Source organism: Hyperolius riggenbachi, chromosome 1 (assembly GCF_040937935.1).
Source record: "Hyperolius riggenbachi isolate aHypRig1 chromosome 1, aHypRig1.pri, whole genome shotgun sequence".
Classification (NCBI taxonomy): domain Eukaryota; kingdom Metazoa; phylum Chordata; class Amphibia; order Anura; family Hyperoliidae; genus Hyperolius; species Hyperolius riggenbachi.
The window spans coordinates 188,491,964-188,518,000 of NC_090646.1; the positions used below are offsets into that span (position 1 = coordinate 188,491,964).

General features: G+C 42.0%; 1 protein-coding gene across 2 annotated transcripts in view; it reads right to left on the bottom strand.

Moving 5' to 3' along the window:
- Positions 1–26,037, bottom strand: part of ARHGAP10 (Rho GTPase activating protein 10) — a 371,566-nt gene that overhangs the window by 221,749 nt on the left and 123,780 nt on the right. For both annotated transcript variants that reach the window (XM_068279239.1, XM_068279247.1), the window contains exons 4-5: positions 20,374–20,445; positions 3,637–3,738 (exon numbers count right to left, since the gene is read on the bottom strand). In XM_068279239.1, the coding sequence (XP_068135340.1) occupies positions 3,637–3,738; positions 20,374–20,445 (174 nt within the window). The remainder of the gene's footprint in view (positions 1–3,636; positions 3,739–20,373; positions 20,446–26,037) is intronic.

Here is a 26,037-nt window from a genome sequence, read left to right on the forward strand (position 1 = left end):
TTCAGTGAACCCGCCACTGCATACCTGTACTGTTCAGTGAACCCGCCACTGTATACCTGTTCTGTTCAGTGAACCCGCCACTGTATACCTGTTCAGTGAACGTGCCACTGCATACCTGTTCTGTGAACCCACCACTGCATACCTGTTCTGTTCAGTGAACCCACCACTGCATACCTGTTCTGTTCAGTGAACCCGCCACTGTATTCCTGTTCAGTGAACCCGCCACTGCATACCTGTTGTGTTCAGTGAACCCGCCACTGTATTCCTGTTCAGTGAACCCGCCACTGCATACCTGTTGTGTTCAGTGAACCCGCCACTGTATACCTGTTCTGTCATTCAGCTACATCAGCCAGGCGACCATATGGGCTGTAAAGCCACCAAAACCTGCACTCTCGCCATGGTGCGCACCAGTCCAGCACGGCTGTCACTACACAAACAGCTGTTTGCGGTGCGTTACACGGTGAGTTTGGTGTGTCAGTGTGAAGCAGTACCTTAATTACACTACCTGATTGATGTATACACATGCAAGATGTTTCAAAGCACTTTAGGCCTGTCATTTAGCATTCAATGTGATTTCTGCCCTTAAAACGCTGCTTTGCGTCAAATCCAGATTTTTCCCGGGGACTTTTGGCATGTATCCCACTCCTCCACCTGGGGGTCCAGGTGTTAGACCCCTTGAAACATCTTTTCCATCACTTTTGTGGCCAGCATAATTTTTTTTTTTTTCAAAGTTCGCATCCCCATTGAAGTCTATTGCGGTTCGCGAACTTTTCGGCGAACCGAACTTTCCGCAAAGGTTCGCGAACCCGGTTCGCGAACCGAAAATCGGAGGTTCGGCCCCACTCTAGTGGGGATAACCGTGCAGAAATAAAAAAAAAAAAAGGAAAAATATGACAGAAAGACATAAAAAAGGATGGGAGACAGTGAATGGGTAAGAAACCCCGAAAACAAGTTGAAGAAGAAGGGGATAAGGAGGGAAAATATATGGAATGGAATGTTAAAGATCAGGTTAATACTTAAATGCTCTGAACATATAGAGTTAAGGATTGCCCAGCAAGCCAGGGGCGTAGCAATAGGGGGTGCAGCGGTAGCAACTGCATCGGGGCCCTTGGGCCAGAGGGGCCCTGAAGGGCCCTCCCTCAACTACAGTATTAGCTCTATATTGGTCCTGTGCTCATAATAATCACTTCTATAGATACATTGAATAGTGGTAATCATAAACAAACTGTTCCCTATCCCTTTCTTGCCCCTCAGACAATGTAGTTGCCATTGGCAGGTTTTGGTGTGCTGTATCAATTGTTATGTATAGAGTGTTTGGGGGGGCCCCAATGTAAAACTTGCATCAGGGCCCACAGCTCCTTAGCTAACCCACTGCAACAAGCTCATGGTGAACCAGAACTCCTAGGAGTGCGTGAGGGGCTACAAAGGACCAAAAAGCCCTCTTACTAAAATGTTATGTTAAAGAGAATTTTGCCTTCTTAAAAAAGTTATTTGCAATTTTTCAGGTTGGACTGAGCATTTGAGGTGTCCTACAGTGCTGAATGTGCAAATTATCCCTTTCTTCTCCCAGATAGCTAGACACAACTCCAGCCATAGAGCCATTGTTACCCTTGCTATGCACTGATGAGGATCAACCTATCTGAAACAGTCTGTATGCATGTTGGAGTATTGTGGCTCTGTACAATTAACAAGATGACATCATTGCATTCCAGCGGTTCTGGAGGTGTGTTTAGCTATCGGGATAACAAAAACGATGATTTACATATTCCTAAGTGATGCACTGTGGGGCACCTCATATGCTCACTCCAACCTGAATAATCACAAATTCCTTTTGTTTTGAGAAGGCAAAATTCTGTTTTACATAGCTCTAAAACATATGTGATCAAGAGAACAAAAACAAACCACAGGTTCTCTTAGTGCAGCAAAATAATAATAATAATAATAATAATAGTAAGATGAATGCTACAACTTAGTGATGATGAACATATTACATAAAGATATAGTTGTATGTACCGTATGTCATTACATACAGTACATTAAAAAAGGAAATTTAAAAAAAATCGGAATGTTTTCTGCTTCACAGGACAGTAGGAGAGAGTGTTTCATGGAAGCCCAGCATACTACTCTATGCTGTGAATGCTGAGAGATAACTAGAATAGTGGATGCTCTTTTCTCTGGCAAGATGACCTTGTCGGAAAGGTCACAAACACATCCTTTGCTCATGTTCTCATACATTCCTCCTTAGCAGGCCCTTTGGAAAAAGCAAGCTAATTTGAAAATAACCCCTCTGGGGATAAAAAGGAAGCCAAGAAAAACAGTGTTTTCGGCCTTTCAGCTTACAAGATAAATTTGACTTCTATTAGCAGACCAATGTGTAGACAGCAGAGGTCTTTCTAAAGCAACCATTTCTCCCACAATCAAACTGATAACTGCTATGATCAATACACTGTGTGGCATTTATAAATGAGTGTAAAGGTGGCCACTAACGATACAATCTTTTTCATCCAATCTTACCATTTCTATGTAATAGAAGGTAACTGCCTAAAGTATCCATTCAATATATTCACTCAGTTTACCCTTATACTACATACATTTGGTAAAATTGGATGAAATAGATTGGATCGTTAGTGGCTGCCTTAAGCCTTTCCCGAATCGGTCTCTGAAGCCAGTATAGGTCACTGACAGGATGCAAGGCCAGTAATACTGAATCTCTGCTGCTGATCTCTGTCAACTTGCAGCAAGTAACAAGGAATAGGTGGGGATCATTACATTCTCCCTTTAGGGCTCTTTCACACAGAGACGCAACTAGAGGGGACGTTAAGGTCACATAACGTTCCCCTAACGCAACGCATGGTGGTGCTTAACTTGGACGCTACATAGAGACGCGATATGCGTCCCTTGGAGCGCCGTTCTCGTTTCATACTGGTAGAACGAAAATGGCGCATGCGTCCAAAGACTGTGGAGACCACGTGATCGGAACACTCCGCATCACGTGGTCCTGCCAGCCAATCGCCGCACAAAGCGGCCGCCCCAGGAAGTAAACACTGCACGTCACACAGTGCAGTGAATATTAATTAGCCATGTGGCTAGGGACAATAGCGGACTCTCCCCTCGTCCTCTCCTGTCTAACAGTCTAACGCGGCTAAAACCGCGTATAACGCACAGCATGCTGCACTTTCCTTGAACGCGCAGCGTTACACTGTAACGCAACGTGGGCACTGTGAACAGCTCATTGATTTTTCATTACTGTGAGTTGGGCTGCATTACAGGCTGCTCTAATGTACGCCTGTAACGTACATTTTGCTGCTTCACCTGCATCTCCACTTGGAAATGTTTTGGAGGCAGAAGAGGGGTGTCACATAGAAATCATTGTGTGTTTTTTTTATGCTTTTTTGGGAGAGGGCAGTTTGGTGCAAATAAGCCCTGAATAAATGTGTGCAAAACCATTGCCAGCAGAAAGGGGTGGGGGTCGGGGTAAATAGAAAAAGAGGCACAGAGCCAGCCTATAAAGATACAATTATCAGATCTAAAAAGGAGAGAAAGAAAAGGAAAAATAGATAAAAAAGAGAGACAATAAGACAGCAACAACATTAATTAGTGAATTTTACATCAACATGTACTCTTCAAAAGACTTACCTCTTGTAACTGTGGTTCTTTCTTTTTTGCCGACATGTTCAAATGCTTATCCAGATTGCTGTAGTTCTTTTCTGTCTCTTTATCAAACTTCTTTTTTTCCTCCTGAAACAGAGTCAGACAACCTTTCAGTTTGTTAGGTTTTGCTTCTGCGGAATTGAACCACCATAATTATTAATTAATTCTCCATATCCGCCTGATAGCAGTATGGCTTGACAAAGGACGTCAAGTCCGAAAAAAGCTGGATGTCGCCGTTGCTACAATACTTTTTTGCTAGAATTACTGACTGAATGTCATTTTAATGACGTTTGAATAAAGAGCATTTTTACTCAACCTGGTGGTGCCAGCTCTGTGGAATCTAGATCCATATCCGCCAACGATTATATAGATACATGTTGCACAAACGTGTAGAAAAGTGCAACCTTCTTTACAAGCTTTGACATTTGGGCATTCTTGCCTTTTAGTGCAGCTTTTAGTTTTTGGTGGACAACCATAGCTTATTGACTTCTTATGTCTGTATGTCAATTTTAATTGTACCTCCTCTTGTCCAATATTGTGCCAACACTGTACAAGGAAGTAGGAACATTAAGTCAATTTCAGTACCAAGCAACACGTGTGAAGTCAAAGCAATAATCTAATGTGGGGAAATTATTGGTAGATGGGCTGCACATTCAGCCCAAGAAAGTTCTAACTACAGACAGTCAATGAGATGCTAATTTTTCCAACTTTCCTACAAAAACATTACAGACTGCATGAAGATTCAATGTGGGCCAATTCAATTAAGAAGGAAGGGAAAAATGTGATGGCATCAAACTACAAACTGTATACCGCCTGCCTTAACTTTGTATAAAAGTCAGAAAAAATAGCTCTCGTGGACCATCTTTATTCCCCAGTGGGAACAGTCAGTGACATGCAAATAAGTCTAAGTTGATTTCACCGTAGGGGATTTTCAAGATGCGTAAATTTTCATACATAACTCGCATAGTCCTAAACATGAAAGAAGATACAGTAATTCTGGGTAGTTACTAGAACTCCAGGATCATCTAAGCAAAAAAGAGAGACCAGCAGGAGCCCTATGATGCAGTATTGCTGGACAATTATGTTATTTTAAATAACTACAAACTCTCTACATACTCAAAAAAGTTGGTTGCTAGCACTTCAGTTTCCCAGCTCACCTCAGTTTCCCAGCTCTGCTGTACAGGAAAAGGTTGGTCACACTCCTGAGAAGTGTTAAGGTAACCACTAAAAAAATCTATAATCAACAGGGGTATGTAAACTCACAAAGACAATGAGGCACGCGGTATAAAAAACAATTAAAAATATCTGAAAATGCAGAGGCAGTGTACGTTTTACCTCTCCTGAAGAATAAGAGGGGCAGTAGAGTGTTGTACCATGTTAGCAATCAGTAAAAGCTAGATTTTTTGAATCAGGATGATACCATTTATTGGCTAACTTAGAAGTAAAGGAGTAAGCCTTCGGCTAGTAAGCCTTCTTCAGACTTTGTTCCTGGACACAGTTTAAGCAATCTTCTTGTCAATTAATGGGTGCCTAAAGAAAGACTTGGCAAGAGACAAAATGTATACATTGGTTCAAAACTGTAGGTGAATGTTTTAACAAGGATTGTCATTTCTAAATGCCACATTTTTTTTCTATTTCTTGTGCTGGTAAGAGGATTTTTCATGTCATAATTCTTTTTATTTCTTGTACTGGTAGATGGGTTTTAAATGTCAATTCTTTTTAGCATATAACAAATATTGTATGAAATCTGCCTAAGTACTTTTGAACTCTGGTTTTACAATGTCTCCTCATCACCCGAGTCTGTGGTGTATGATGTTTTAGCAAACAAGTGGTCTAATCAATTTGTCATAAATTAGCTAGCATCCCTGTGAGACCCTACTGATGCTGTAATTAAGGCATCTAATGACATTTAGGTTTGCAAAATAATATTTCTCCTAATGTCCAGTGTACATAAGCTGTATGTTCTATCATCTTGTCAGTATACTGAAGAATAAGGGGAAAAGGCTTTTATTCAAGCACTAAAAAAGGGACATTGCATTCTGTGGGAACTTGGCAGGTTCTTCTGGTCAATTTTGATCACAGTGCCCTGACAGTCTGGTTGTGTAAAGGTGCATACACACATCAGACTATAGTCTTTGGAAAATGAAAGATCACAGACCAATCTTACCACCCTTCATGAAGTATGAGAGCCATACCTTCCCAGTCTTTTCTATGGAGCTGAACTCTCCATCAGAAAAAAAATATTTGCAAGATGCTGCACACAAAGATGCTGTACAGACACAAACGATCAGTATCTGCAAAAGATCTGTTTCTGCCAAAGATCCTTTGCTGCAAAATGCATTCATAGTTTATGAGATCTGCAGATCATCATACACACCTTGTTTAACAGACATTCTTCTGCAGATCAGACAATCTGCAGATCTGAAAATCCATCCTGGTGGATCTGATCTGCAGATGAATGTCAGTTAAACAAGGTGTGTATGATGATCTGCAGATCTCAGACTATGGGCCTGATTCACAAAGCGATGCAAAGTGTTTGCACGCCTGTGAAAAGCCCTTTATCACGCCTAAACTCAGTTTAGGCGTGATAAAATGAAACTCGCGCAAAGTTTTGCGCGCGCAATCGCGCGGCGCACGGTGCAGTGCGTGCGATGCGCCCATTAAACCCTATGGGCGCTGCGCGCGGAGTTGCGCGATACTTTGCACGCGATAAAGAGCACAAAACGTGCTAACTCAGTGGTGCAAAGCTTATCACGCCTAAAGTCTTTTAGGCGTGATAACTGAGTTATCACCGCTTTGTGAATCAGGCCCTATGAATGCAATTTGCAGGAACGGATCTTTGACAGGAACAGATCTTTTGCAGATACTGATCTTTTGTGTCTGTACAGCATCTGTGTGTGCAGCATCTTGCAAATATTTTTTTCTGATGTGGAGTTCAGCTCCATAGAATAGACTGTGTAGAGTATGGCTCTCATACTACATGAAGGGTGGTAAGATTAGTCTGAGATCTTTCATTTTCCAAAGACTATAGTCTGATGTGTGTATGTACCTTTAGAGTGAAATAGAGGCACTCACACTAATGCATCCAGACTGTTAAAGTCTCTAATCAGAATTTACATGAAGAAGTAGACAAGTTACTGCATTGTCCTTTTTTAGTGCTTTAACAAAACCCTTTTACCTCTTCTGAAAAATTAGACCAGTACTGCTGGAAAGACAAACACTGCTTCTCTTTTTTAAACGGGTTAAGTGCTTTATACACCTGCTACCTTAGACATTGTTTTTGTGAGTTGCATAATCCTGCATCAACTGATTTATTTGCATCTCATGGACTATTCCTACTGGGGAAAAGAGAGGGTCCATAAGAGCTAATGTTTCTAACTTATTTTTCTGATTTGCATCACATTGACCAGTCCTATTCCCAAACATGATCCTGCATTGGTGTCAGAGAGTGGAAGATGTGTAAACAGGAAACTAAAAAAAACTAAAGCCTGGAGACTGCAAGCTGAGAAAACGTTATGTGAATATTGAGGTAAAGCTTCCTTGTTCACATTTTGCACAACTGCTTAAAGAAACTGAAAAAAAAGAGCAATATCCTTACAGTCTAAATACACGCAAGGTTACATAGCATGCTCTAGCACCTAGGTTCTCAACGTGCGGTACGCGTACCCCAGGGGGTACTTCTGATGGTTCCAGGGGGTACTCAGACTTGCTATACTTCACCAAGAATAACAAATTTAGAGTTTTAGAAAATGATAAATCCCATTCAAACAACACCAAATTAGTATTTTAGCTAAATAAAAGCAATAGTAAATGCTTGGAAATTGTTTAGAACCAATTATCATGTAATATGATACATGCATACATTTGTCTAGGGGTACTTGCGATAATGTTTACTATGCTAGGGGGTACTTGGCGAGTACAGGGTTTTAAAAGGGGTACATACTAATAAAATGTTGAGAAACACTGCTCTAGCACACTGAACAAAGTACAATTATTATAAAAATAGCACAGGATTAGGTTAAAAACTTTCTTTGAAGTGCAGTGAGATTATAAAAGAGTCCATTAGCACCAATCCCATCATAAGTACTTTTGCAAAGTCAGAATACAAAGATTAATTTTGTATAAGTGTTGTCAGTTCTCTCACAAATCACAGGACAAATCCAAACAGGAAGTTAGCATTTCATTTGCTTACTGGGTCATTTGAAATGTGAGTGAAAATTAAACATGAAGCTCAGGACAGAATCCTTCAACAAACCAAACAAAACATTATACCATTTTCCATTAGAAGACTATACCAATTTCCATGACCTATTCTGAATGTATATGAATTCAAACAATAGAATACAGAAAACCTGGGTAAAACATATTATACTGTAGGTTATAGCATACAGGACAGAAAAGAGAAACAAGACTGTGGTAACAGAGGGCAGAGCAGACTATAGCTGAGTGTGTGTGTGAAAAGCCAAAAGTACACAAAGGAAAACCAGACTTTTGTTACAAAAAAATACTCAGTATGATAAAGAAAGTACCTGACACATAAGTCACTGCACAACTTTGGAATGTGTGACCTGTTTAGTGCTTATAACGTACAGGCACCAATGCATGAATGTACTGCAATTTCAAATATCACATACACTCTAGTACAAACCGAATATAATCTAATCTAGGGTACTTTTTTGAGTGAATGAAATTTGTAAAAGCACTTTTCTACTATTAGGCAGTGCGTGAGAAGCTAAGGAGAGCAACGGCCCACTTGGAGCAGACTCAATGTGCTATCATGGTATGATCTGTGCACATGTACCCCAGTGAGAGTTTAATGTACCTGCCATAATATACAGCAGCCAATTAGCCTATAAGCATGTTCCTAGTATGTGGGGAAATCAAGGGTGCTCAGAAAAAAACCATGCACACATTGGGGAGAATTTACAGGCACTGTCAAGAAACAAGCTTGGGGGCCTAGTGAAGGAATAGTGCCAAGCACTTTGCCACAGTAATGGCTACTTTTACATGAAAAAACATAAAAACTGGCCATTCATGTAGAAAAGGGGTTCTTTACAGTAAAAGTTATTAAAAAGTGTGCAATGTATTACCACAGGAACTAGTTATGGCAAATTCCATATCTGCGTTCAACCATTTGAGGACCACAGGCTTACATGCCCCTAGTGACCAGGATTAATCTCCCCCCCCCCCCTTTCTGATTGGTGCGATATATACATACACATATAAATATATAAAAATATATATATATATATATATATATATATATATATATATATATATATATATATATATATGTATATATATATATAAAAATATATATATATATATATATAAAAATATATATGATCCAGGAAATTATAGACCTGTAAGTTTAACATCAGTTGTATGCAAACTATTTGAGGGGTTACTAAGAGATACTATACATGACTTCATAGTAGAAAATAATCTTATTTCTCAGCATCAACATGGGTTTACTAAAGACAGGTCCTGTTTGACTAACATGCTCAGCTTTTATGAGGTAGTGAATGCTAATATGGATATTGGGAATGCTGTAGATGTGATATACTTGGACTTTGCAAAGGCCTTCGACACTGTTCCCCACAAAAGTCTGGTGCAAAAGTTGAGGATGCAAGGACTGGGGAAGAGTCTGTGTTCATGGATAGGGAACTGGCTAATGGACAGAAAACAAAGAGTTGTGGTCAATGGATCATACTCAAAATGGGAGACTGTTAGCAGTGGGGTCCCACAGGGGTCTGTTCTGGGTCCAGTGCTCTTCAATTTATTTATTAATGACCTAGTAGATGCAGTAGTGAGCAATGTTGCTATTTTTGCAGATGATACAAAATTGTGCAGAATCATTAACTCTCAGGAAGATAGTGTCATATTGCAACAGGATCTGGATAGGATGGCTATATGGGCACATACATGGCAGATGAAATTCAATGTTGACAAATGTAAGGTCATGCATTTTGGACGTACTAATGGTCTAGCACCATACAAAATAAATGGGATACAGTTGGGGACATCAAACTTGGAGAAGGACTTAGGAGTACTCATTGACAACAAGTTAAATAATCGTACTCAATGCCAAGCAGCTGCAGCTAAAGCTAACAAAATTTTGGGATGCATTAAAAGGGAAATAAAAACTCGAGATGCTAGCATAATATTGCCCCTGTTTAACTCTCTAGTAAGGCCACATCTGGAATATGGAATTCAGTTCTGGGCACCACATTACAAAAAAGATATTGCAGTTTTAGAGCAGGTGCAGAGACGAGCAACAAAATTGATGCGTGGGATGGAAGGTCTCACTTATCGAGAAAGGTTAGATAAACTGGGTTTATTTAGTCTAGAGAAAAGACGCCTTAGAGGGGATCTAATTAACATGTATAAATACATCAGAGGGCAATATAATACCTTGGCGGATGAGCTTTTTGTCCCTAGGCCTTCTCAAAGGACTAGAGGACATGATCTGCGCATGGAGGAAAAACGTTTTAGCCATTTATTTAGGAAAGGGTTCTTTACAGTAAGAGTGATTAAGATGTGGAATGCATTGCCACAGGAAGTCGTTATGGCAAACTCTATACCTGCATTTAAAGGGGGCTTAGATGCTTTCCTTGCGTTGAAAGACATCCATGGCTACAATTACTAGGTAATGCCTAATGATGTTGATCCAGGGATTTTATCTGATTGCCATCTGGAGTCGGGAAGGAATTTTTCCCTTTAGGGGCTAATTGGACCATGCCTTGTAAGGGTTTTTTCGCCTTCCTCTGGATCAACAGGGATATGTGAGGGAGCAGGCTGGTGTTGTACTTTATACTGGTTGAACTCGATGGACGTATGTCTTTTTTCAACCAAAATAACTATGTAACTATATATATATATATATATAAAAATAAAAATATAAAAATAAAAATATATATATATAAAAATAAAAATATATATATATAAAAATAAAAATATATATATATATATATAAATAAAAATATATATATAAATAAAAATATATATATATATAAATAAAAATATATATATATATATATATATATATATATATATATATATATAAAAATATATATATATATATATATATAAAAATATATATATATATATATATATATATATATATATATATATATATATATATATATATATATATATATATATATATATATATATATATATATATATATATATATATATATATATATATATATATATATATATATATATATATATATATATATATATACACACACACACACACACACACACACACACACACACACACACACACACACACACACACACACAGTGGTGTGAAAAACTATTTGCCCCCTTCCTGACTTCTTATTCTTATTCTTTTGCATGTTTGTCACACTTAAATGTTTCTGCTCATCAAAAACCGTTAACTATTAGTCAAAGATAACATAATTGAACACAAAATGCAGTTTTAAATGATGGTTGTTATTTAGTGAGAAAAAAAAACTCAAAACCTATATACCGTATTTTTCGGACTATAAGACGCACTTTTTCTCCCCTAAAAGTGGGGGGGAAAAGTCAGTGCGTCTTATAGTCCGAATGTACAGACCAGTTTGTCCCCCATTCCCCGGTGTCTGACTCCACCATTCCTGTGTGCAGTTTTCCACCCATGTGTGCAGAGTCCCGTGTCCCTATGTGCAGCGTCCCAATGTCCGATGTCCCTCCCATGTGCATTGTCCCCTCTCTGTCCTGATTCGGAAGTCCCTGCATCTGATGTACCACTACGTCCGGGGTCCGTGTATCCGATGTCCGCCAGCGTCTGATGTCCCCCTACATCCGGGGTCTGTGTATCTGATGTCCCCATGTCCGGTGTCCATGCATCCCCATCCCTGCGTTTCGTGTCGCCGTGTCATGCATACCATGGTTTCTCCTCAGACTTCGACTCGAGCATCTCAGATGATGGAAGTAGCCATGGACCAATCAGGCGGGGGGCGCTGCCCCAGACCGCCAATGGCAGCGCTCACTTCTCCTGCATGCTTCTTCTTACAGGGCCCGGTAGTCCCGCGGGCGGGATCATTCGGGCCAATCAAAGCACGATGTGGGCGGAGCTTCACCCGGCGCCTGTACTCGGCACAGATTTTCACGCGGATTTAGCAAGCAACCCGCCGCTAATCTAGCGCTGCCAGCCTCTTCCACGCTGTTTCAGGGCTGCATGTGGTGGGTAGCAGCTGATGGCGAATTGACTGTTCTTGCCGGCAGAAGCAGTGAGCCCTGTAATTTGCGGTCTGGGGGCAGCGCCCCCCACCTGATTGGATGATGGCTACTTATCAACCTGAGGAGTCGGAAGATAAGCTATGGTATGCAGGACACAGGGGGACGCTAAATGCAGGGATGGGGACACACAGGAAGACACCACACACAGGCATGTGACACGGGGCACACACAGGCATGTGACATATGGGGGACACCACACACATGGATGGGACACTGGGACACTGTAAACATGGATGGGACACAAAGGTACACAGCACACCTGCATGTGACACAAGGGGGACACCACACACATGGATGGGACACAGGGGGACACCACACACAAGGATGGGACACTACACACAGGGACAGGGCACAGGGGGACACTGCACACATGGATGGGACGCAGGGGGACACCACACACAAGGATGGGACACTACACACAGGGACAGGGCACAGGGGGACACTGCACACATGGATGGGACAGAGGGGGACACCACACACAAGGATGGGACACTACACACAGGGACAGGGCACTGGGGGACACTGCACACATGGATGGGACACAGAGGGACACTGCACACATGGATGGGACACAGAGGGACACTGCACACATGGGTGGGACACTACACACAGAGACAGGGCACAGAGGGACACTGCGCACAAGAATGGGACACAGCACACATAGGTGGGACACTACACACAGGGACAGGGCACAGGGGGGCACTGCACACATGGATGGGACACAGAGGGACACTGAACACAAGAATGGGACACAGGGGGACACTGCACACATGGATGGGACACAGGGGGAAACCGCGCACGTGGATAGGACACCACACACAGGGAGGGGACACAGTAGGGCACTGCACACAGGGATGTGACACCGCACACAGGGACTAGCAAACGGACATGGACACAGGGGAACACCAGAGGACACGGAGACAGAGGATGACACGGGGGACAACAGAGGACAAGGGGGCAGAGGAGGACACATGAGGCACAAGAGAAACATAATTGGGGGTGGAGGGCCATAAGATGTCCCTGTACTATGGACGCACCAGGTTTAGTATTTTTTTTTGCCTGTTTTTTGTCCTGTAAACCCAGGTGCGTCTTATAGTCCAGAGCGTCTTATAGTCCGAAAAATACGGTGTGTGTGTGTGTGTGTGTGTGTGTGTGTGTGTGTGTGTGTGTGTGTGTGTGTGTGTGTGTGCGTATATGTGTGCGTGTGTGTGCGTGTACGTGCATATATATATATATATATACACACATATATATTATATATACATACACATAAATACATACATACATACATACATATATATACATATACACACACACACACACACCAAATTTTCCCCTCCCTCCGAGAGCAAATCAATGTGATCGGCTCTCATAGGCATCATCAGCCTATCCGAGGCGATCATCCTCAAAGTCACTCGAGGGGACAGCTCAGTGACAGAGCTGTCCTCGTACAGCGCTGCAGGAGATCACAGTGCTGTACATGTAAATAACAGCGGTTTTCAGCCGTTAAACCGCCTGTCAGCCGCGACTGCAGCCAGCAGGCTGACCACGGCACGGAGCTCCGCTGTCGTGTCACGGCAGGGAACGATCACACAACCCTGCAAATCCCCGCCCACCACTTGACGCCTTTCAGCATTAGGCGGTCCTGGGGCTGACACTTTCCTGATGCCTATTGGCGTTAGGCAGTTGGGAAGGGGTTAAAGAGAACATAACACCCCCCCCCCCCCCCCAAAAAAAAAGTTTAATTTACCTTGGGCTTCTACTAGCCCACTGCAGCCGCCCTGTGTCCACACCATCACCTGCGCAATGCTTCTGTCATCCGCAGCGCCCCTCTTATAGCTAGGTAACTTAGCGAGTCGACAGTCACTGTGCATGCGCAGCGCCAGCCACGTCCTCTATAGAGCTGCCTTCATTAGGAGCACTCTGTGCATGCACAGTACAGATTTTTTTCCATACTGCATATGCACAGGAGTGCTGCAGTAAACAGAAGCGCAATCAGGAGTCGCGTGGATCGGGGCCACACTTCCAGCTGAAAGAGGGGCACCATGGTTAACAGGAGCATAACGGAGTGTTGATGCGAGCACAGGACGGGTGCAGAAGGTGGTGGAATAAAGCTCCAGGTAAGCTAAGGCCATACACCACAGGCGCCCACTGCCCTTGCCCTTGTGATGCCAGCACAGCACAACACACTTGGGAAGAGATAAGGAGTAGCTGCACAGCACTTTGCTTTATCATCTATACGACATTTATATCAACCTGATTGTTGCTGTATGACCACTTTTATATTAAACTGCATTGGTGCCAGAATTTTGTCTTCTGCTTTTTTGCATGTGCCAAGCAGGCTAAGCAGTTTTTTTCTTTTTTTTTTCCTTGGGGGGGTGGGAGGGGGGGGGGAGCGGGTGCTTTAGGTTTCCTTTAAGGGGGCTTAGATGCTTTGAGTAAAAAGACATCCATAGATATAAATTACTAGGTAGTTTCTGGTGGTGTTGATCCAGGGATTTTAACCAATTGCCATCTAGAAAAAAAGAATTTGTTTCCCTTTTGGGGCTAATTGTCTGCCTTGTATGGGTTTTACACACTCCTCTGTATCAACAGGGATATTTACATCTCCTGCCCCATAATCATTAGTGACCGCTATGGCCAGAAAGCCCATCTGCCACACATCAATCATATAACAGTGCCACCACCAATACTCTCCAACCAAGTGTTTTCACAATAACCACCTGCTATGGATAGGGGGGCCTTGTATTGGAGTAAGGGTGGGTAAGCTGTTGGGGGACCCACTCCCTTGGGTCCCCCTACACCTGCAGTGGCTGCTCCTCCTATTGTATTGCTCTGACACCAATATAGCATGCCTGTGGAGTGGGCAAATCACTGTGTTATGTAAACTACAGAGAGTCAAGGTGTTGAAGGTGAGGGGAGGAAGAGGTTTAGTTTATTCCCAAATTCTCACTCCATGAGATGGTCGACATAAAGCTTTATTCAGGACAGAGAGACAAGTCAGGGATAGATAGGTGAATTTGGATTTTGTCTGCATAAAAATGGTATTGTATGCTGAAGTTTCAATGCTCACCTTTGGGCACAGATCTGTAGATACTATCTAAAGCCTTTGTAATAAGAGTGCCCAGGTGTTATTTTTTTGTTTAAACCAGGGCTTTTGCAGGTGAGCTGAAGGGATATATACCAGGGGCTTGGAGCTGCAGCTTCTTGGCTTTCATCATCATTCTGTTCAGGCTAAGAAATTTGCAGCCTACAGCAATGGAAAATTAATCTGTAACAATTGGATATAGAAAAAGTTGGGCAGTGTTGCCCATGCTTCCTGTGACTGCTTTGAAAAAAAAAACAAGTTGGAGGCTTCTTCACCCCTTTATGCTTAGGTTTTAACAATATGTGCTATTTTATTTACATATTCAAGGGAAGTGTTGGTATAATCCATGTACAGGAAGTAGGACACTACAATGACATAAAAAGTTATGTAAACATGCTTACACAGACTGAATAGAGCAAGTAATTCTTCCACTAAAATATCCACTTAACCTGCTGCCAGACAATAGCTGATTCATTGCCAAGAACCTCCAAACATCACTTGTTCTAGAATTCCTTTTTTGGATGAGGACTGAAGGCAGCACCCCATCCAAGTGTAATGCTAAGAAAATATCAAGTCAGAAAAAAATCCCATCATAATATTGAGAGCTGTGTTCTATCATCTAGCTGGCTGGGCCAAAGTGTTATGTAACAAATACCTAAAGAAAAAAGCAAACATACATAAGCTTAAAGAGAACCTGTACTGAGTAAAAATATTTAAAATAAACACAAGGTAACGTCAAATGAACATTACATAGTTACCTTGCCATCAGTTCCTCTCAGAAGCTCAGCATTTTCTTCTGACAATAATCCCTTCCAGTTCTGACAATATTTTGTCAGATCTGAAATATATCAGTTGCTGTCAGTAAAATATCAGTTGCTGTCAGTTATAGCTGAGAGAAAAACTGATGTACCAGATAATGTCCATCTTTCCCTATTGCTCAAATGGGCGATGTTACAGTTTAACTGTGTGCTGACCAGAAAGCAGTTATGGGTAATGGCCATTTTCAAAATGGAGGACAGAAAATTCCCTTGATCACAGTGAACAAACAGGACGCGGGACAGGAGAAAGACACTGAGGAGTAGACTACATGGAAGGTAAGTAGGACTTGTGTTTGCTTATTTTGACTTTTAGTTTTCAGTTCAGGCTTTCTTTAATGAGTGTGAACATGGAATTTACAGCATAGAGAGATTTGTTGCTGTATTACTACACATCAGGCCTTGCAGTCATAAATACCAGTGCCAGATGAAAGGGAAATTCATCTTATTACATAGTAATACGGACCTACCATGTGTTATTTCCTACAGCCACCTTGCAATAACAGTGGAGTTTTTTTCGTTACATTGATTCCACCGCCCGGCGGTGGATTGCATTCTCAATATTGAAATACCAAAACACTAGGGCACATGAGAGGCAAGAGCCTTGGGACCAAGAAACCTGCACACGGTGCCTCCTGTTGGGTCACACAGTTGTGTGCGACTGAGCTCTCTCTCCTGTCTATGGCCATCAGCCTCCCAGTTTAAATGGCAAGTTGCTGTCTTGGAGTGCGCATTTGTTTCTTTTGCATCGATACTGAAATAGAAAGATTCACAAAGTGAATAACTGGCTTCTGGATCTGACATTTGCATGTGGGGGTGGAGATAATGGGGCGAATCACGTGTCATTGGTAGCAAAAGCCATAAGGGGTTTCAGACTACCTAGGGAAGCAAACTACACAAAATCTGATCACAGTTAACTTCACAACTAAGAGATCATTTCCAACAGGGGCAAGTGTTCTGGGTCTGACGCAGCATTCCTGACAACCCGAGCATACAAATGCGAAATTCATGTGTGGCATGGAGGGGTGGTGCTATGATCCTTAATGGAGGCACTCACACTGCAAGTCTCCTTCTTGCAACAAGAATGCTTTTTGCTGAAAGTCTATATTGGGGTTAAAACAGTTAAAAGATTTTCAATGGGCTTTTACAAATAATGCAAATTTTGCATGCGTTCGTGGTCCAAGATTCGCATGACGTGGAAACAAGGCCTAAATCCATTGTAAACAAGTATAAACACATTGTATACCGTATCAAGTGCTGGTTGAGCTGGTGTAAAGCATCTTAAAAAATAATAATCTTGTCTGAAGTGATGAATCCTTAAAGAGAACCTGTACTGAGTAAAAATATTTAAAATAAACACATGAGGTAACTTCAAATGAACATTACATAGTTACCTTGCCATCAGTTCTTCTCAGAAGCTCACCATTTTCTTCTGACAAGAATCCCTTCCAGTTCTGACAATATTTTGTCAGATCTGAAATATATCAGTTGCTGTCAGTAAAATATCAGTTGCTGTCAGTAAAATATCAGTTGCTGTCAGTTATAGCTGAGAGGTCAACTGATGTACCAGGTAATGTCCATGTTTCCCTATGGCTCAAGTGGGCGATGTTACAGTTTAACTGTGTGCTGACCAGAAAGCTGTTATGGGTAATGGCCATTTTCAAAATGGAGGACGGAAAATTCCCTTGATCACAGTGAACAAACAGGTCGCGGGACAGGAGAAAGAGACTGAGAAGTAGACTACACGGGAGGTAAGTATGACTTGTGTATGCTTATTTTGTCTTTTAATTTTCAGTTCAGGTTTTCTTTAAGGTTTCAGTAACTGGCAGTCTAACAGCCAAATGTGTGCAGTTGAAACCAGGAGAATGCTACACGCCTACAATGCCTACGTTCTCCGGAGTGATGAATCCTTCACTAACTGGCAGTCTTAAAGGACAACTGTAGCGAGAGGTAGGTGGATGCTGCAATATTTATTTCCTTTAAACAATACCAATTGCCTGGCAACCCTGCTGATCTATTTGGCTGCAGCAGTGTGTGAACACCAGAAACAAGCATGCAGCTAACCTTGTCAGATCTGACAATGTCAGCAACACCTGATCTGCAAGAAAACCGGCACCATCCATTCCATATAGCTCTTTTATTGGCTCTTCAAAGGCATAACAGCAATCAAAGCGACGTTCCAGGGCAGCCGCCCCTTTTATCAAGCTATGCTGTGCAAAAGACAATCTAAGAATGAGTTACACCAAGTATATATACCCCAGCAGCATCCCAGAGCAGCCAATCATATCCTCCCAAACCTATCTAGCCAATCATAGGGTCTCACCTAATGCGGACCTGATGGGAGACTAATGTTCTGGTTATGCTATTGGAAGATTCAAACTAAGTTCTCCCCCACCCCTCCTACCTCTCCAACGGATGCCTCCATTCCATGACTGAATGACTGGTGTGCAGCTGGTCATACCGTGGCACAACCGCCTTGCAACATTGAGGAGTGCTCCACAACTACTTTGATAAACACCTGATCTGCTGCATGCTTGTTCAGGGTCTATGGCTAAAAGTATTAGGGCCCGTTTCCACTATCGCGAATCCGCATGCGGGCAACGCACGTGGATTCGCACAGTCAGTACAAGTGGATGGGACTGTTTCCACTTGTGCGTTTCCCCGCACGTTTTTCTGTGCAGAAAAAATCTGCAGGGTAGGGGCCTCAGAATTCGCCTGTGTGTGGAATGCAGGCGAATCGCACGCAATGTATTTAATAGGGAAATCGCATTCGTTTTCCCCATGCGTTTTTTGCCGCGATTTCGGATGCGATTTCGCATAGGTACCCATGTTAATTCACACAGGCAGTGACATGGTTAAAATCGCATACAGCCTTACCTATGCGAAATCGCATGCGAAATCGCGGCAAAAAACGCATGCGGAATCGCACCCGCATGCGATTTGCCTGCGGTGATTCGCCGGCGATTTCGTAACGCTATAGTGGAAACGGGCCCTAGAGGCAGAGGATCAGCAGGACTGCCAGGCAACTGGTATTGGTTAAAAGGAAAGAAATATGGCAGCCTCCATATACCTCTCGCTACACTTGTCCTTTAACAGCCAAATGTGTGTAGCTGAAGCCAGGAGAATGCTATATGCCTACACAGGACCAGCTGTAATGTTTGACTTAGGAATACTTTAGAATTCTGGAAACTGTTTTCATTGCTTTCAACTAGATCCTGTTTGATCAAAATATGAAACAAAAACTCTTACTAAAAGTGACCATGTAGTGGAAGGCATATGGAGGCTGCCATGTTCATTAAAACAAGGCAACTTGCCTGATCTTATGGCTTCAGTATTGTCTAAATTACACTTACACTGTGGTCAGACTTTAGTCAAAACATCTAATCTGAATACCAATTATGGGTCAGCGTTATAAAGTACCGTAAGGTAAAGGATCAGCTGGATAGTCAGGCAATATGAATTGTTTAAACATAAATAAATATGGCAGGTTCCACATCCATTTAACTATGGTGTCACTTTATGGAGGTACTTGTGCCTGAAATGGAGCAAACCTTTGCATATATATGTCATAGATTAGCTAACAGTTTTCCCACAAGACTGGAGGCTGTAACAGAAGCAAAGGGCACAGGACCAATGCCAGTGCCTAGGAAATAAAATGCTGAGACACCACATAATTTTGACCTTGCTATGCATAACTAAAAAGTACAAAAACACAAGTTTATTTAAAAAATGGACATGATATGAAACTGGAATACTATCTCCCAATCTCAAGTGAAAGCACGTTTTGTTAAAAAAAAAAAACAAATTCAAAGATCACTGAATGTCAAATAGATTTTATTATTATTATTTATAAAGCGACAACATATTACGCAGCGCTGAACATTAATTTAGGTTACAGACAATATTTAGGGGTGATATACAGCAATATGACAATACAGGAATACAAGAAAACCAGATCACACAGCACAGTATGAGCATAAGGTAATGCTTGGGAAAGAATTCCAGTTGAGAGGAAAGCCACAAGAGAAATATTTTTATGCATGCAGGAGTGGGAAGTAATTACAAAGGTTGTTAAGAAGAAAAGTTCATTAGAAGTATGCAGGTTGTAACCAAGTACTGTTACATTGAGCTGTACATGAGAATGGTAAAGCATCTGTAGTTTGCCCAATGTGCAGGTAGGTGACACAGGAAGCTGACACAAGCATAGAGGAGTCATCTAGCTGGATGTGCAGCATGGCAGAGGTACATGAATCAATAACTGACTGAACATTTAGCTTGGTACTGACTGGATATGGTCAATGAATACAGGCTCTGCACAGTTTGGAATTGGGCCATTCAAAATATACAGAAAGGGCATTGGGCTGGCTCAGTTTCAAACTGTGGACAGTGTGTATTAAATTTGCATGCAAGCCAGAATTATTTGCATCTCACCGACTACCTCTAGCTCTGACAGTTTCTACTAGGAACACTGTGGAATGACTGTTTCTCATGCAGAAATAACCTAACCTTGCCATTAATGCTACCAATGAACTACTTTATATTGACAAAGATATCAAGTTACAGTACCTTCACTGCTCCTAGCTGTTCCTTCCGAAACCGCTCCAAGGGTTTAATCAGTGTTTCAGTAATGCTTAGTGCCTGCAACAGATAATGTTAGATTTAAAAAAACAATACTTACAAATATTATTGTAGGTAAAAAGATTACCAAACATAAATGATTAAAAAAAAATAAAAAATGATGTAGATCATGCCTTCCTGCAGCATGGCACTGCTAGAGCTTTGGCCTATGTAACAGTACAACAAAACATAAGCATGAGGCCCGGTTCCCACTGGAAAACTGATCCATGTAAAAACTGACCTGTAGAATGGATCAGTTTTTAAAGGCATCAGTTTTCCCCTGTGACCCTCTGCCCCATCAATGCACAGTCAATGCGACACATCCGTCAATTTGGATCAATTGGTTAACATTGAATTCATTTGCATCCATTCTCATCCATTCCGTTACAGTCCACTAAACAGTCCATTTTTTAGGCCAATGTGAACCAGGCCACAAAGAAGCCATTACTAAGTTGTACAGATTTGACTCCCTGTCTGTTATCAACAGTTATTTCCTAGGCAAAGGACAAGTGCTACTCCAGGAAACGTTGAATCAACAGGGGTAAATGGTGGAACCTCTCCTGGTTTTTATGGTTCTGTGTGCTCATTTGAAGCAAAGCTGTAAAGGGAAAAAGTACCGTAGTTGGATACTCACCTCAGTGGATAATTTAGAAGCTTCTCTGATCCTCATTCACCCCATCGCTGCTCATGGGGACCTTCTTCATGGCTGTGCTCCTGCCTGTGTAAGAGCGTAGCTGCACTGCTCTGATGCAAGTATGGCCCCCGCCTAAATAGTAGTACAAAACCGCTCCTGCACAAAGGAATAGGCTGTGCATGAGCATCTCCATGCTACTGCACAGGCTGCTGAATCAGTGGGACAGAGGAGAATGGGGGAAGCTTCTGGATTATCTAGTGGCTTTTCACCGTTACACATTACATAGATCTAACCTAATTATCAGTACATGACATTATCAAAATCTTCTCAATAGGGAAAAAAATAAACAGGTGTTAGAAATGTTTACCATTCTAGTAACTACATTTATTGCATTTTTTAATTACACCTCACTTCTGTTCCCAGATACATTATTACTGCTAAAGTCTGTCTACTTAATATGGATGGCCAGAGGAGCCACCAGTATTAAGTTGGGCTGCATCTGGCTACCTATACTGGGGGGGTCCTCTGGCTACTGTTACTGTCTGTGGAGTCAGAGCAATTTTGGGTACCTGAAGTCGGAGTCAGAGTAAACTGAGGAGTCGGAATCGGGAGTCGGATGATTTTTGTACCAAATCCACAGCCCTGGTAAGTATTAGACTTAGGAGTCAAAGTCATTTTGGGTACCTAGAGTCATAGTCGGTTGTTTAATAAAACTGAGGAGTCGGATGATTTTTGCACAGATTCCAAAGCCCTGGATGCTGAGGGTCCCATCTGGTTACTCATACTGAGGGCTACTTCTGGCTACCTTATACTGGGGGCTACCTAATACTCGGGGCACCTCTGGATACTGCATAGCAATAATGTGCTCAATTCTGCAGAGGGATTCTTACGCCCTCGTAGCGGCACCTCTAGGCATATACCTAATGGAAAATCTAGCACTAAGTAAGGCAGGTTCTGACTTGAGAGCCAACTAAATGGTAAGCCCAAGAACCATGGACAACTAAACCCTGCCAGTCATTACACTCTGCCTGTACAATAAACTGATTAAAGAAGGACATGGATGCTGCTAATGTGAAGATGGTCAGTGAAATGCACATCATGATGAAGCAAATATATTTTGATGCTGGATAATGCAAATGTATACAGCTTAAACATAAATCTAGGGAATTCCACCTTTGTGGAATAGAATTTCTCCATTTCACATAGCATATATTTTCACACAGAATTTGCATAATGTTGAATTAACTTCTTCAATGCATATGCATATAGACATATGACCATGGTAGGGACTAGATTATGACAAGAATGTACTCGGTACAGCGCTGCGTAACATGTGAGCGCTATGTAAATACTTAAATAATATAAATAAATACATTTGCATCCAGCACCATCACCCAAAACATCCTAACATTGTGGTTTCAGCCCAGAATCTTAATCCCAATGATGAGCTGCTGAGAAATTGTCTGAGGCAGCAGCGGAGATGGAAGTGCCATGGCCAGACAATACCCTGCATAGGATGCACCATCGAAAGATAGCTCAGGCGGTGAATGCTGGGAAAGGAATAGATTCAATAACAGCACTGGAGCCCTGATCATAACAGCCCAAGCAGAGGTACTAAACAATATGATTAGGAGCATGGATCTACTGAACTAGGAAGAACCCAATGTGCTTGTTGTACGGAGAGGCCTCAGTGGCAGTCCAACATGTGTGTGTATGTGTGTATGTGTGTATGTGTGTGTGTATGTGTATGTATGTATGTATGTATGTATGTGTATAATATATGTGTATAATATATATATATATATATATATATATATATATATATATATATATATATATATATATACACACACACACACACACACACAGGAATAGCAGAGAGTAAATGGAAAACCAAGCAAGCAGATAGCATCTTGAACATTAATACATACATAGTGTATAGGCAAAACACTCCGAAATGGAGGATGGATTATTTAACAGAAAGTCATAGAAAACAACAAGGCTGCAAACTTCCAAAGGGAAAGACTTGTAGCAGCCAGCCAACCAGTCATTGTGGTAGAAGACAAAGACCACAAGGCAGCAGTGGTGATAAATGTGGCAGTGCCAAGTGACTGCAATATAAGGAGGAGCATTAGAAGCTTAAGAATTATCAGGGCTAGAAAGAGGAACTAAACAGAATGTGGAAAGTGAAAGCCAATAGTTGTAGGAACACTTACAGCTGTGACTACTAAGCTGGGAGAGTGGCTGCAACAGATTTCAGGAACAGCATCAGAGCTTTCATTCCCAGAATGTGCAACGGCTGGAACAGCTAAGATACTGAGAAAACCCCTCAAGCTCCACAAACACATCCACACACTTGCAGAGAATTGACCAGGACTGTTGGCATGTGAGTGTCCATCCAATTTGAGATGGTGAGATCTAAAGCCTCATCTACACGGTACAATTTTCTGTCAGATCCGGATCTATTAGACGGATCTATTAAGTCCAATCAGATTGCGTTAGATTTTGCAATAGATTTTGGGTACTTATCAAAGCAAAATCTATCGCAAAATTGATCTGAAACAATTTGGACGTCTACACACAATGAAGTTTCTTATTAGATCTATCTAATAGATCTGTCTATCTGATGGAAAATTGTATCATGTAGAGGAGGCTTAAAAGTAATGATGGGAATACACCATACGTTTTTTCAGCAGATAGATAATTTCCAACATGTCCGATATTATTTTCGATAATTTTTCTGATCGATTTCTCATAGAAGTGAATGGAAATTGATAAAAAAAAATATATAAGAACATCTATCGAAAATAAGATTGGACAGTAAATCGACTGAAAATTCTCATTGGGTATTCCCAGCATAAGGCACTCAGCTGTTCTGCTGACACCAGTCAAAGGTGGCATTCCACCTGTCCGTTGAGGAGAATTCCTCTTACTTCTTGTCTAGTGCCCGGTACACACCATGCAATTTCCCATCAGATAGATGGGTCGATAGATAATTTCCAACAGATCCAATTGGATTTCCGATCATTTTCCTGATCACTTCTGAGCAAATTGATCAGAAAAAGATCAGAAATCAGATCTGACCTGTCGGAAATGATCTAATCAACCCACCTATCTGAAGAGAAATTGCATTGTGTGTACCAGGCATAAGACAGAAAATTAGGGGGAAGTTTCCAAACAAAAAGGACAACAAAATTGCCCCCTCTAGCAGTAAGTGAGGCCCCATAAACAGCGGCAATCCACCTGCTCATACACGTAGCACGATACTGCTCACCGCTAAGCAGACTGAAGCAGCTGTTTTATCAGCAGAGATTATCTAAGGTCTCATTCACACTGGGAATTGCAAAACGCTAGCAAAATCACTGGCGATTTGCAAAGAGTTTTTCCTATGATTTTTCACTGTACAAGAAAGCAATTTCGGAGCGATTGCATTTCAATATTAACCTCCTGAGCGGTATGGACGAGCTCAGCTCGTCCATCACCGCCGGAGGCTGCCGCTCAGGCCCTGCTGGGCCGATTTTCTTCAAATAAAGTGCAGCACACGCAGCCGGCACTTTGCCAGCCGCGTGTGCTGCCTGATCGCCGCCGCTCTGCGGCGATTCGCCGCGAGCAGCGGCGAAAGAGGGCCCCCCTAGCCGCCTGAGCCCTGCTCAGCCGGAACAAAAAGTTCCGGCCAGCGCTAAGGGCTGGATCGGAGGCGGCTGACGTCAGGACGCCGGCTGACGTCCATGACGTCACTCCGCTCGTCGCTATGGCGACGATCTAAGCAAAACAAGGAAGGCCGCTCATTGCAGCCTTCCTTGTTTATTCTGGGCGCCGGAGGCGATCGGAAGAACGCCTCCGGAGCGCCCTCTAGTGGGCTTTCATGCAGCCAACTTTCAGTTGGCTGCATGAAATAGTTTTTTTTTAAATTAAAAAAAAACCCTCCCGCAGCCTCCCTGGCGATCTCAATAGAACGCCGGGGAGGTTAAAGAATCACAAATTGCAATCACTCCAAAAGCACTAAAAAAATGCTACATGCACCAGGTTTGCGATTTCAGCAAATCGCTGGCAATCATTACAGTGTGAACACTACCATTGCTTTTCATTGCCATAGTGCCAGCAGTTAAAAAAAAAAAAAAAAAGAAGAAGCTAAAATCGCTAGTAAAAAGCTACACAGTGTGAGGGCTGGTTTGCACCCTGAACGCAAATCGTGATCGCAATCATGATCTTATGTTGCAAAATGACTGGGGATTTAAGATAAGAGTCACATTGCAATCGCCTCCAAAATGCTGCAGTGAGAATGATCCCTTAGGCTTACATTTGTAACAGCACTTTGCTGATTGTCTGCAATCAGCAAAGCTCTGAAAAGTGCCCCAGTGTGATCCTGCCCTCAATGAGGCCTCACAAAGCCCTACACATTGCAAGCATTCAAGATTCAACCACAGAAAGCTCATGGCCAGGGAACCATTGACTTCCCTCTGGTTGCTGTGAAACTGAAAGCACTGCAGTCAGCTGTTAAAACCTATTTGCAGACAGCACAGTTCTGGTATGTCAGACTGCAGAACAGAGGTGAGAAGTGCAGAAGGACAGTGGAGATCGGATATAGCTTGGCTGGAGAACTAGACTTTTACAACATGTAACCAGGACTGGAAACTCAGTCACCTGAAATGCCACATGGGTGAGGAAACCTGAACATAACATAGTAAAATCAAAATAAATCAGCAATGTACATTCTGAGACTTGCAGAAATCTACGGTATTTACTTTTTGCTGTTCCCACATACAGTCATGTGAACGCACACCACAGCAAAAAACAGCCTATAATGCTGCAATCTCTAAACCTCTGTGTGACACTATATAGCCTACATCATGACTCACAGTACAAACACTCACAGCTATAACTTCCCACACCAGGTCTTAATGTTCACCACTCTTAAGGTGCCCATTAATGGTACACTTTTTAATGTATTATTGCATTTTCAGATCATACTGTATGAA